This window comes from Oncorhynchus mykiss, chromosome 2 (genome assembly GCF_013265735.2).
Source record: "Oncorhynchus mykiss isolate Arlee chromosome 2, USDA_OmykA_1.1, whole genome shotgun sequence".
Classification (NCBI taxonomy): domain Eukaryota; kingdom Metazoa; phylum Chordata; class Actinopteri; order Salmoniformes; family Salmonidae; genus Oncorhynchus; species Oncorhynchus mykiss.
The window spans coordinates 99,988,475-100,001,676 of NC_048566.1; the positions used below are offsets into that span (position 1 = coordinate 99,988,475).

Here is a 13,202-nt window from a genome sequence, read left to right on the forward strand (position 1 = left end):
TCTGTAGTCTAGTTCAGGATTGCACTGGCGTGTATGATCTTGGTCCACCGAGCTGGATAACACCGTTGCTATGGATTAGGACCGGGCGATATTTCGATCGTGTCGGATATCGGAGATAATTAAGAGCCCTCGTCGATGGTGACGACATCCTATTTCAACTTTACCGGCACCACACCATAAAGAGCGTCAATAAATATGTTATAAACAATTTACAGAATGCAAGAGTAGAGCAAAATGTAAAAAAAAAAATTCTCTCTCTCAATGTCAATGATTTTCGCCATGTAACTGACTCCATTTTAAAAGCCTAATTTTGTATTTTTCGTCCCCTCAATTCGATATGAATATGACTTCAGTTTTTATGCATGCTGGCTGGCATTCTCCCTCCGTGCTACTTCATGATCAAACAACACATGTATCAGACAGTTTGAAAATATTTTGAATAAGCTAGGACATAATAGGCTGATGGTAATAATGAGAGGTAAAACAACCAATAGCAAGAGAGAACAATTGAACAAGCAGTTTTTTATTTTTTTAACAAAGTGTACAGTTGAGCAAAGCTTAGTGTGTTATAGATGCATGTATCCCTCTTCCTTGCCGTTGTGAACCAAAAAAAAACAACCAAAAAACGAATCCTACTAAAGCTAAAGTTACAAAGATTTTTTTGTTTCTTCCCCTATTCTAATAAAGTGGGTAATGTCCTAAAGTTGCAGTTTACAAATGGGAACCATTTTGAAAGTCAGTCTCTCTATCGGCCATTTTCTATCACCGCTTGATTTTGAAGGATAATTATTACAGGTAACAAGTAGTGAAATTGAGCAAACATATGAAGATGGGAAATGTCGAATGAGAAGTCAAAAGACTTCTAAAATAAACTGTGCGTAGAGTAGGCCTATTTCCATAGCCTACTATTAGCAAGGTAGGCTACAACCGATCTACAACTATAGAAGCCTAGACCTACACATTTGAATAAATGAATAATCAGCCAGTTGTGGGGGACAGCAGAGTTATGTGCTCTTCAGCCCGGGCCCTTGATGATTTTACAACCCCCCCCCGTCCGTCCATCCGTCCGTCGAGACACACACACCTCTTTCGTGCCACAGCTCCAACAGAGGCGACTAAAAAAAAAAATTGTTAGCTCCAAAATATATTTAGTCATGAAGCCTCTCGTCCCTCCCGGAGCATGTGAGCTTGCGCTAGCTGTCTTTTAAAAAGGTATTTCTTGCCAATAAGGGGCGATACCATCTTTATATCACCATGTTTTATGGGTACTTAATCACGATTGGACAGAGGTTGACATCACCCAAACCTACAAGTATGGGTCCAGAATATTATCCCCTTATAGTCATTTTATACTGTGTTTCACTTCTTTAATTTCTAGACGGCTTCGATCAAATCAAGACGACTCTGAAAGAAGATCTGGAACGAGAAGAAAGATTGAGGAAGTAAGAGTTGCTTCGTGTACCTATACCGTTTTTTTAAACTTCTGAGCTGAGCCGAGCTAAACCAAGCTAAGCTGTACTGGGCTGGCCTGGTTACTCATCCACCATAGTAGCAGGAACTGTGGGAATATCTGAGCCAGTCCAGTATGGGTCAGGTCCAGTCTAGTATGGGTCAGGTCCAGTCTAGTATGGGTCAGGTCCAGTAATGGTCCAGTACAGTATGGGGTCAGGTCCAGTATGGGGTCAGGTCCAGTATGGGTCAGGTCCAGTATGGGTCAGGTCCAGTATGGGTCAGGTCCAGTATGGGTCAGGTCCAGTATGGGTCAGGTCTAGTATGGTCCAGGTCCAGTATGGGTCAGGTCCAGTAATGGTCCAGTACAGTATGGGTCAGGTCCAGTCCAGTAATGGTCAGGTCCAGTAATGGTCAGGTCCAGTATGGGTCAGGTCTAGTATGGGTCAGGTCCAGTCCAGTAATGGTCAGGTCCAGTAATGGTCAGGTCCAGTAATGGTCAGGTCCAGTATGGGTCAGGTCTAGTATGGGTCAGGTCCAGTCCAGTAATGGTCAGGTCCAGTAATGGTCAGGTCTAGTATGGGTCAGGTCTAGTAATGGTCAGGTCCAGTAATGGTCAGGTCCAGTAATGGTCAGGTCCAGTATGGGTCAGGTCCAGTATATGGGTCAGGTCCAGTATATGGGTCAGGTCCAGTATATGGGTCAGGTCCAGTAATGGTCAGGTCTAGTAATGGTCAGGTCCAGTAATGGTCCAGTACAGTATGGGTCAGGTCTAGTATGGGTCAGGTCCAGTATGGGTCAGGTCCAGTATGGGTCCAGTCCAGTATGGGTCCAGTCCAGTATGGTCCAGTCCAGTATGGGTCAGGTCCAGTATGGTCCAGTCCAGTATGGGTCAGGTCCAGTATGGTCCAGTCCAGTATGGGTCAGGTCCAGTAATGGTCAGGTCTAGTAATGGTCAGGTCTAGTAATGGTCAGGTCTAGTAATGGTCCAGTACAGTATGGGTCAGGTCTAGTATGGGTCAGGTCTAGTATGGGTCAGGTCCAGTATGGGTCAGGTCTAGTATGGGTCAGGTCCAGTAATGGTCCAGTATGGGTCAGGTCTAGTATGGGTCAGGTCCAGTATGGGTCAGGTCCAGTATGGTCCAGTCTAGTATGGGTCAGGTCCAGTATGGGTCAGGTCCAGTATGGTCCAGTCTAGTATGGGTCAGGTCCAGTAATGGTCCAGTACAGTATGGGTCAGGTCTAGTATGGTCCAGTCCAGTATGGTCCAGTCCAGTATGGGTCAGGTCCAGTATGGTCCAGTCCAGTATGGGTCAGGTCCAGTATGGTCCAGTCCAGTATGGGTCAGGTCCAGTATGGTCCAGTCCAGTATGGGTCAGGTCCAGTAATGGTCCAGTACAGTATGGGTCAGGTCTAGTATGGGTCAGGTCCAGTATGGGTCAGGTCCAGTAATGGTCCAGTACAGTATGGGTCAGGTCTAGTGTTGGTCAGGTCCAGTATGGGTCAGGTCCAGTATGGGTCCAGTCCAGTATGGGTCCAGTCCAGTATGGTCCAGTCCAGTATGGGTCAGGTCCAGTATGGTCCAGTCCAGTATGGGTCAGGTCCAGTATGGTCCAGTCCAGTATGGGTCAGGTCCAGTATGGTCCAGTCCAGTATGGTCCAGTCCAGTATGGGTCAGGTCCAATATGGTCCAGTCCAGTATGGGTCAGGTCCAGTATGGTCCAGTCCAGTATGGGTCAGGTCCAGTATGGTCCAGTCCAGTATGGGTCAGGTCCAGTATGGTCCAGTCCAGTATGGGTCTTGTCCAATATGGTCCAGTCCAGTATGGGTCTTGTCCAATATGGTCCAGTCCAGTATGGGTCAGGTCCAGTATGGTCCAGTCCAGTATGGTCCAGTCCAGTATGGGTCAGGTCCAATATGGTCCAGTCCAGTATGGGTCTTGTCCAATATGGTCCAGTACAGTAATGGTCAGGTCCAGTATGGATAAGTACAGTGTTGTTCAGGTCAGGTCCAGTATTGTGAAAAGGACACGATATTTATCTAGTTTAGTTTCTCAGGATTGCAGAGAACAACCTTGACCTGCAGAAGGAGGACCATGAGAAGGAGGTGGAGATTCTGAGGGAGGAGAACAGGAGGCTGAAGGAGGAGAGAGTCCGCCTGCAGAGACAGACGGAGGAGGGGGCGCAGGTCAACACTGATCTACAGGACCAGGTCATACAGCTCACCAAGCACGTCAAGGTGAGGTCATTTGGTCGTATAGCTCACCAAGCACGTCAAGGTGAGGTCATTTGGTCGTATAGCTCACCAAGCATGTCAAGGTGAGGTCATTGGTCGTACTGCTCACCAAGCATGTCAAGGTGAGGTTCAAAGGGTGAAGGATTACTTGACTGATGTATTGATTGATGGATGGATGAATGTATTGATTGGTTGGTTAGTTCATTGATTGATTTTCTTCTTCCAAGGTTATACCTGAGTTACGGAAGGATCTTCATAACCTCCAAACCCAGAGAGATGATCTGGACCGGAGAATGAAGGGGCAGTCAGAAGAAGCGATAGGTACAGTAGGTCTACTCGGTTAATTCACACTACTGTGCCCTATACTGTCCTGGTTACCCATCCACCATAGTTGCTGATGCAGTGGAAAGGACAATGTGAAAAGAAAATATCCGAGCCGGTCCAGTACAGTGTAGGTCAGATCCAGTACAGGGTGGTCCAGTACAGGGTGGTCCAGTACAGGGTGGTCCAGTCCAGGGTGGTCCAGGTCCAGTACAGTGTAGGTCAGGTCCAGTACAGTGTAGGTCAGGTCCAGTACAGGGTGGTCCAGTACAGGGTGGTTCAGGTCCAGTACAGGGTGGTTCAGGTCCAGTACAGGGTGGTTCAGGTCCAGTACAGGGTGGTTCAGGTCCAGTACAGGGTGGTTCAGGTCCAGTACGGGGTGTGTCAGGTCCAGTGTTGTTTAGGTCCAATACAGTGTGGGTCAGGTCCAGTATGGTTCCGGTCCAGTGTGGTTCAGGTACAGTACAGGGTGGTTCAGGTCCAGTATGGTTCAGGTCAGGTACAGTGTGGTTCAGGTCCAGTACAAGGTGGTTCAGCTCCGGTCCAGTACAGGGTGGTTCAGGTCCAGTACAGGGTGGTTCAGGTCGGCATGATAGTGTGAAAAAAGGATGACGTGCTTCCAAAAGATTTTGTTGCCAGGCCGTGATCGTTTTGTTGCCAGGCCGTGATCGTTTTGTCGCCAGGCCGTGATCGTTTTGTGACTCTCTTCCTATAGCTAAGATGAGTGTGATTACAAGACAACTTCTTGGTGGCGTGATGGAAGAGGAGGTCATTTCCAGGTAGTGTAATCTCTATACATATGTAACTATATATTATTCTCTATACATATTTGGGACAATGATAGGTTCAATCCAGTTTACACATGTTTTTTTGTTAAAAGGTTGGCCTCCGATGGGCCAGAACAGATATATGAAGCTGGGGATCTGTTGACGGCTTTTGATGGGCTGCAGAAAGCTACCAGGTCTGACACGTTTGGTTTTACCCCATCCACTCTGGATCTCTACATTAACCTGGTCCCAGATCAGTTTGTGCTGTCTCCACAAATCCCTACTGGTCCCAGATCAGTTTGTGCGGTCTCCACAAAACCCCTACTGGTCACAGATCAGTTTGTGTTGTCTCCACAAATCCCTACTGGTCCCAGATCAGTTTGTGCGGTCTCCACAAATCCCTACTGGTCCCAGATCAGTTTGTGCTGTCTCCACAAACCCCTACTGGTCCCAGATCAGTTTGTGCTGTCTCCACAAACCCCTACTGGTCCCAGATCAGTTTGTGCTGTCTCCACAAACCCCTACTGGTCCCAGATCAGTTTGTGCTGTCTCCACAAACCCCTACTGGTCCCAGATCAGTTTGTGCTGTCTCCACAAACCCCTACTGGTCCCAGATCAGTTTGTGCTGTCTCCACAAACCCCTACTGGTCCCAGATCAGTTTGTGCTGTCTCCACAAATCCCTACTGGTCCCAGATCTGTTTGTGCTGTCTCCACAAACCCCTACTGGTCCCAGATCAGTTTGTGCTGTCTCCACAAATCCCCTACCCGACATAATGTTAGCACTGCTACTACGTGACATAATGTTAGCACTGCTACGTGACATAATGTTAGCACTGCTACTACGTGACATAATGTTAGCACTGCTACTACGTGACATAATGTTAGCACTGCTACTACGTGACATAATGTTAGCACTGCTACTACGTGACATAATGTTAGCACTGCTACGTGACATAATGTTAGCACTGCTACGTGACATAATGTTAGCACTGCTACGTGATATAATGTTAGCACTGCTACGTGACATAATGTTAGCACTGCTACTACGTGACATAATGTTAGCACTGCTACGTGACATAATGTTAGCACTGCTACGTGACATAATGTTAGCACTGCTGCTACGTGACATAATGTTAGCACTGCTACTACGTGACATAATGTTAGCACTGCTACTACGTGACATAATGTTAGCACTGCTACGTGACATAATGTTAGCACTGCTACGTGATATAATGTTAGCACTGCTACTACGTGACATAATGTTAGCACTGCTACGTGACATAATGTTAGCACTGCTACTACGTGACATAATGTTAGCACTGCTACGTGATATAATGTTAGCACTGCTACGTGACATAATGTTAGCACTGCTACGTGACATAATGTTAGCACTGCTACGTGACATAATGTTAGCACTGCTACGTGACATAATGTTAGCACTGCTACGTGACATAATGTTAGCACTGCTACGTGATATAATGTTAGCACTGCTACTACGTGACATAATGTTAGCACTGCTACGTGATATAATGTTAGCACTGCTACGTGATATAATGTTAGCACTGCTACGTGACATAATGTTAGCACTGCTACGTGACATAATGTTAGCACTGCTACGTGACATAATGTTAGCACTGCTACGTGACATAATGTTAGCACTGCTACGTGACATAATGTTAGCACTGCTACGTGACATAATGTTAGCACTGCTACGTGACATAATGTTAGCACTGCTACGTGACATAATGTTAGCACTGCTACGTGATATAATGTTAGCACTGCTACGTGACATAATGTTAGCACTGCTACGTGATATAATGTTAGCACTGCTACGTGATATAATGTTAGCACTGCTACGTGATATAATGTTAGCACTGCTACGTGACATAATGTTAGCACTGCTACTACGTGACATAATGTTAGCACTGCTACTACGTGACATAATGTTAGCACTGCTACGTGACATAATGTTAGCACTGCTACGTGACATAATGTTAGCACTGCTACTACGTGACATAATGTTAGCACTGCTACGTGACATAATGCTAGCACTGCTACGTGACATAATGTTAGCACTGCTACGTGACATAATGTTAGCACTGCTACGTGACATAATGTTAGCACTGCTACGTGACATAATGTTAGCACTGCTACGTGACATAATGTTAGCACTGCTACTGTAAGGATTCACATGGCTGTTCTGCCCCAATGTGAGGAATAAACCTTACTGAGTGTTAAGAAAATAGACATCTCTATTTCACACGGTGATCATTTGACGTCCAAGGCTAGTGAATTAAGGTGTTGTTTGTCTGTCTGACACTGGTTGTTTGTCTGTCTGACACTGGTTGTTTGTCTGTCTGACACTGGTTGTTTGTCTGTCTGACACTGGTTGTTTGTCTGTCTGACACTGGTTGTTGGTCTGTCTGACACTGGTTGTTGGTCTGTCTGACACTGGTTGTGTTTGTGACTGACTGTGTGACTTGTTTGTGACTGTGTGACTTGTTTGTGACTGTGTGTGAGTGTTTTGTCTGTTCGTCTGTCTGCCGGCAGAGTGCTGGAGAGAAAGCAGAAGGAACAGAAAGAGGTCTCCGACAGCCAGATAGAGGGGCTGACGTTCAAGGTGGAACACCTGCAGAACGAAAACAATCAGCTGCAGAAACTCTTCCAAGAAAAAATGTCTGTCAACGACAGCATCGGCCAGGAAGTGACCAGGCTGAACCAGGAAAACATGGTCATACCGGAACTGAAGCAGACGGTGTCAGAGCTACAACGACATAAACAGGAACTGGAGGAGCAACTGGAGGAGCAGACCAGAGGGATGACAGGTAGACACAGTACACTACAACATCACTTCGGCCTCTAGGTTCGGGGTCAGTGTCATTGTTATCCAGTCAACTCAGGAAGTCATTACAATCATTTCTCTTTTTTTTTAAATTTTTTTTTTTAGAACAAATTGAGGAGATATCAAAAAAGCTTCAGATGAATGTTGAAGAGGAAGCCTCCCAACGCAGGTACGGTTGTACATCCTCAAGCCCTGAAATCATATAACAATATTCCATTGTCTACAGATGCTTTTATCCAAAGCGACTTGCGGGACAGTGAGTGCATACATTTACACTGTGTATGTATCAATCCCAACGGGAATTGAACCCACAACCACTATCTCGACATGCTAGCACCACGCCCTTACCAACTGAACCACAATCAAGCCGTCATTACTATTCTGATCTCAACTGACCCCCTAACCTCTCTGTTCAGGCTGTTGGAGCAGCATGAGCAGGTGGAGCGGGAGAAGGAGGAGGTGGAGAGGAGGGTGGAGGAGCTGGAGGAGGTGCTCAGGAGACAGAAGAACACGGAGACCGAGGCCAAGACCAGATTCACTCAGGAGGCATCACGACTCACTGCAGAGAACATGGTGTGTGACTGACTGACTTTGTTTGTGACTGACTGTTTGTTTGTGACTGTTTGTTTGTGACTGTGAGACTGACTGTGAGACTGACTGTGAGACTGACTGTGAGACTGACTGTGAGACTGACTGTGAGACTGACTGACTGTTTGTGTGAGACTGACTGACTGTTTGTGTGAGACTGACTGACTGTTTGTGTGAGACTGACTGACTGTTTGTGTGAGACTGACTGTTTGACTGACTGTTTGTGTTTGAATGACTGTTTGACTGACTGTTTGTGTTTGAATGACTGTTTGACTAACTGTTTGACTGACTGACTGTTTGAATGACTGTTTGAATGACTGTTTGAATGACTGTTTGACTTACTGTTTGTTTGTGACTGTTTGACTGACTGACTGTTTGTTTCTGACTGACTGTTTGACTGACTAACTGTTTGTGTTTGACTGACTGTTTGAATGACTGACTGACTGACTTTGTTTGGGACTGTTTGAATGACTGTTTGTTTGGGACTGTTTGACTGACTGTTTGTGTTTGACTGACTGTTTGTGTTTGACTGACTGTTTGTGTTTGACTGACTGTTTGTGTTTGACTGACTGTTTGTGTTTGACTGACTGTTTGTGTTTGACTGTTTGACTGACTGACTAACTGTTTGTGTTTGACTGACTGTTTGTGTTTGACTGACTGTTTGTGTTTGACTGACTGTTTGTGTTTGACTGTTTGACTGACTGTTTGAATGACTGTGTGTGTAATTCAGTCCTTGTGATATTTACGTTTAATTCCAGGACTTTGAAGAACAGCTCGACATGAAGGATCGGTTGATAAGGAAGCTGCAAAATAAAATCAAGAGTCTTCAAACATCCGAGAAAGGTAACATGATTATGCACTGACAAAGTAAACTTCTGGTACATTCTATCTATCATTTGATATTCAGCTCATTTCCTGTTTCTTTTTGTGGTTTCTTCCTCAGCCAATCAAACGCCAGCGCCCACTATTCCCAAAGAATACCTCGGAATGTTGGAGTACAAGAGGGAGGATGAACCCAAGCTCATTCAATACATAATTCTGGGTAATGAACACGTCACCACTCGTTGGAGTTGACGTCGTTTTTAAAGTATCGCATGACCCCAGAGGTCTACGTGGCCTAAGAAAAATAGATCACACGAACCTGAGAGGATGAACTAACAACTGGTTCTCACTATGAAAGTGTGACATGTCAAACAACAGCAGCAGTATACAGGGTTTGGCTCATGTCTCTAACTGGGTTGTGTTCATTAGGCATCAAATGGAAGAAAGACTGAAACAGGGAGGGACTACCTGCACTTGTCCAATAAGGAATGCCCTAATTTTTTATTTTTTTTTAAATATTGTTTTTGCAAAAATCTTTCCGTTGTGTGTCCTTAACACCACTCGGCTCTTCGTCAGACCTGAAACCCAGGGGGGTGGTGGTGAACATGATCCCCAACATGGCCGCCCAGCTTCTCTTCATGTGTGTCCGTTAATCTGGCCCATGTTTGTAACTGTCCTATGTTTGCAGACCTGAAACCCAGGGGGGTAGTGGTCAACATGATCCCCAACATGGCCGCCCAGCTTCTCTTCATGTGTGTCCGTTAATCTGGCCCATGTTTGTAACTGTCCTATGTTTGCAGACCTGAAACCCAGGGGGGTAGTGGTCAACATGATCCCCAACATGGCCGCCCAGCTTCTCTTCATGTGTGTCCGCCACGCTGACTACCTCAACGACGGAGCAAAGCTCAAGTCCCTCATGAACGCCATAATCAGCGGGGTTAAGAAGGTCATCACGGTAAGCTGAGTCAGCGTTCTATTCTGTTCCTGTTCTGCATTTCACAGTTCTTCATACGACTCAAACTCATAACAGGCCAAAATGTACTGTGGTTCTTTGTGTGTGTGGGTGGGTGTGTGTGGGTGGGTGTGTGTGGTGGTGTGTGGTGGTGTGTGTGTGGTGGTGTGTGTGGTGGTGTGTGGTGGTGTGTGGGGGTGTGTGTGTGGTGTGGTGGTGTGTGTGTGGTGGTGTGTGTGTGTGTGGTGTGGTGGTGTGTGTGTGTGTGGTGGTGTGTGGTGGTGTGTGTGTGTGGTGGTGTGTGTGTGTGGTGTGTGTGTGTGTGGTGGTGTGTGGTGGTGTGTGTGTGGTGTGGTGGTGTGTGTGTGGTGGGGTGTGTGTGTGTGGTGGGGTGTGTGTGTGTGGTGGGGTGTGTGTGTGGTGGTGTGTGTGTGTGGTGGTGGTGTGTGGTGGTGGTGTGTGTGTGGTGGTGTGTGTGTGAGTGTGTGTTCTTCTTTTGTCCCTGGGGGAATGAAAGACCTTGTTTACATATCAAATGAGGATCTTATCAGGATTTGTTTGTTGTTTTTTTATGTTGTTGTCATTTGTTTACCTGTCTCAGGATCACCAAGCAGACTTTGAATTGCTGTCGTTCTGGCTCTCGAACATGTACCACATGCTCAACTGTCTGAAGCAGTACAGTGGAGAGGAGGTACTCTACTATTTAATACAGCACACCATCAAGGGGTTCTATCCACAGATAATGTACCAGTCCATATGTTGTTTCATATTTACGTAGTAATACTCTGACCTAAAGATCTGTTGTTGTTGTTATTATTATAAAATGTTCATTTTTATCCGGCGTTTTCCACAGGAGTTTATGAAACAGAACACTCCGCGTCAGAAGAAGAACTGCTTGCAGAACTTTGACCTGTCTGAACACAGACAGATCTTCAGTGATCTGGCCATCCGTATCTACCACCAGTTTATATCTGTTATGGAGAAGGCTCTTATGCCTATGATCGGTAGGTTACTCTCATAAGATAACAACTTGTCTGAACACAGACAGATCTTCAGTGATCTGGCCATCCGTATCTACCACCAGTTTATATCTGTTATGGAGAAGGCTCTTATGCCTATGATCGGTAGGTTACTCTCATAAGATAACAACTTGTCTGAACACAGACAGATCTTCAGTGATCTGGCCATCCGTATCTACCACCAGTTTATATCTGTTATGGAGAAGGCTCTTATGCCTATGATCGGTAGGTTACTCTCATAAGATAACAACTTGTCTGAACACAGACAGATCTTCAGTGATCTGGCCATCCGTATCTACCACCAGTTTATATCTGTTATGGAGAAGGCTCTTATGCCTATGATCGGTAGGTTACTCTCATAAGATAACAACTTGTCTGAACACAGACAGATCTTCAGTGATCTGGCCATCCGTATCTACCACCAGTTTATATCTGTTATGGAGAAGGCTCTTATGCCTATGATCGGTAGGTTACTCTCATAAGATAACAACATGATGTACAGTACCAGTCAAAATAGTTTGGACACACCTACTCATTCCAGGGTTTTTTCTTAATTTTTTTACTATTTTCTACATTTTAAAATAATAGTGAAGATATCAAAACTATGAAATAACACATGGAATCATGTAGTAACCCCCCAAAAAAGTGTTAAACAAATCAAATCATATTTTAGATTCTTCAAAGTAGCCACCCTTTGCCTTGATGACAGCTTTGCACACTCTTGGCATTCCTACAGGTAGTAGGAGGGTGTTTGTCTCACTAAGCGCAAACCAGATGGGATGGCATATCGCTGCAGAATGCTGTGGTAGCCATGCTGGATAAGTGTGCCTTTAATTCTAAATAAATCGCTGACCGTGTCACCACCAAAGCGCCCTCACACCTCCTCCTCCTCCTCCATGCTTCACGGTGGGAACCACACATGCAGAGATCATCTGTTCACCTACTCTGCATCTCACAAAGACACGGCGGTTGGAACCAAAAATCTCTAATTTGGACTCATCAGACCGAAGGACATGTTTCCACCAATCTAATGTCCATTGCTCGTGTTTCTTGGTCCAAGCAAGTCTCTTCTTCTTATTGGTGTCCTTTAGCAGTGGTTTCTTTGCAGCAGTTTGACCATGAAGGCCTGATTCACGCAGTCTCCTCTGAACAGTTGAAAGAAATTCCACAAATTAACTTTTAACAAGGCACACCTGTTAATTTAAATGTATTTCAAATCCAATTAAATGAAATAGCCCTTCTTACATCAGCTGATATCTCAAAGTGCTGTACAGAAACCCAGCCTAAAACCCCAAACAGCAAGCAATGCAGGTATAGAAGCACGGTGGCTAGGAAAAACTCCCTAGAAAGGCCAGAACCTAGGAAGAAACCTAGAACCAGGCTATGAGGGGTGGCCAGTCCTCTTCTGGCTGTGCCGGGTGGAGATTATAACAGAACATGGCCAAGATGTTCAAATGTTCATAGATGACCAACATGGTCAAATAATAGTGAACAGGTCAGGGTTCCATAGCCGCAGGCAGAACAGTTGAAACTGGAGCAGCAGCACGGCCAGGTGGACTAGGGACAACAAAGAGTCATCATGTCAGGTAGTCCTGAGGCATGGTCCTACGGCCCATGTCCTCCGAGAGAAAGAAAGAGAATAAGAGAGCGCATACTTAAATTCACACAGGACACCGGATATAACAGACTGACCCTAGCCCCCCGACACACAAACTACTGCAGCGTAAATACTGGAGGCTGAGACAGGAGGGGTGGGGAGACACTGTGGCCCCAGGACAGGGCCAAACAGACAGGATATAACCCCATCCCCTTTGCCAAAGCACAGCCCCCACACCATTAGAGGGATATCTTCAACCGGCAACTTACCATCCTGAGACAAGGCCGAGTATAGCCCACAAAGATCTCCGCCACGGCACAACCCAAGGGGGGGCACCAACCCAGACAGGAAGACCACGTCAGTGACTCAACCCTACTCAAGTGACGCACCCCTCCTAGGGACGGCATGGAAGAGCACCAGTAAGCCAGTGACACAGCCCCTGTAATAGGGTTTGAGGCAGCGAGTCCCAGTGGAGAGAGGGGAACCGGCCAGGCAGAGACAGCACCTCATGAAGCTGGTTGAAGGAATGCAAAGCTGTCAAGGCAAAGGGGGGCAACTTTGAAGAATATAAAATGTATTATGATTTGTTTAACACTTTTTTGGGTTACT

At 45.8% G+C, this 13,202-nt stretch overlaps 1 protein-coding gene across 4 annotated transcripts in view; it reads left to right on the forward strand.

Moving 5' to 3' along the window:
- The window catches only part of LOC110502593 (unconventional myosin-Vc), a 55,211-nt gene that overhangs the window by 35,212 nt on the left and 6,797 nt on the right, over positions 1-13,202 (forward strand). For 2 of the 4 annotated variants that reach the window (XM_036960828.1, XM_036960830.1), the window contains exons 23-35: positions 1,379-1,442; positions 3,507-3,687; positions 3,912-4,005; positions 4,721-4,784; positions 4,886-4,966; positions 7,324-7,598; positions 7,721-7,784; positions 8,032-8,188; positions 8,962-9,046; positions 9,147-9,245; positions 9,826-9,980; positions 10,579-10,668; positions 10,831-10,981. In XM_036960828.1, coding sequence (XP_036816723.1) covers positions 1,379-1,442; positions 3,507-3,687; positions 3,912-4,005; positions 4,721-4,784; positions 4,886-4,966; positions 7,324-7,598; positions 7,721-7,784; positions 8,032-8,188; positions 8,962-9,046; positions 9,147-9,245; positions 9,826-9,980; positions 10,579-10,668; positions 10,831-10,981 — 1,560 coding nt within the window. Of the gene's footprint in view, positions 1-1,378; positions 1,443-3,506; positions 3,688-3,911; positions 4,006-4,720; positions 4,785-4,885; positions 4,967-7,323; positions 7,599-7,720; positions 7,785-8,031; positions 8,189-8,961; positions 9,047-9,146; positions 9,246-9,601; positions 9,698-9,825; positions 9,981-10,578; positions 10,669-10,830; positions 10,982-11,025; positions 11,401-13,202 lie in introns of those variants that run through there. The other 2 variants (XM_036960838.1, XM_036960843.1) reach the window with 2 other exon arrangements.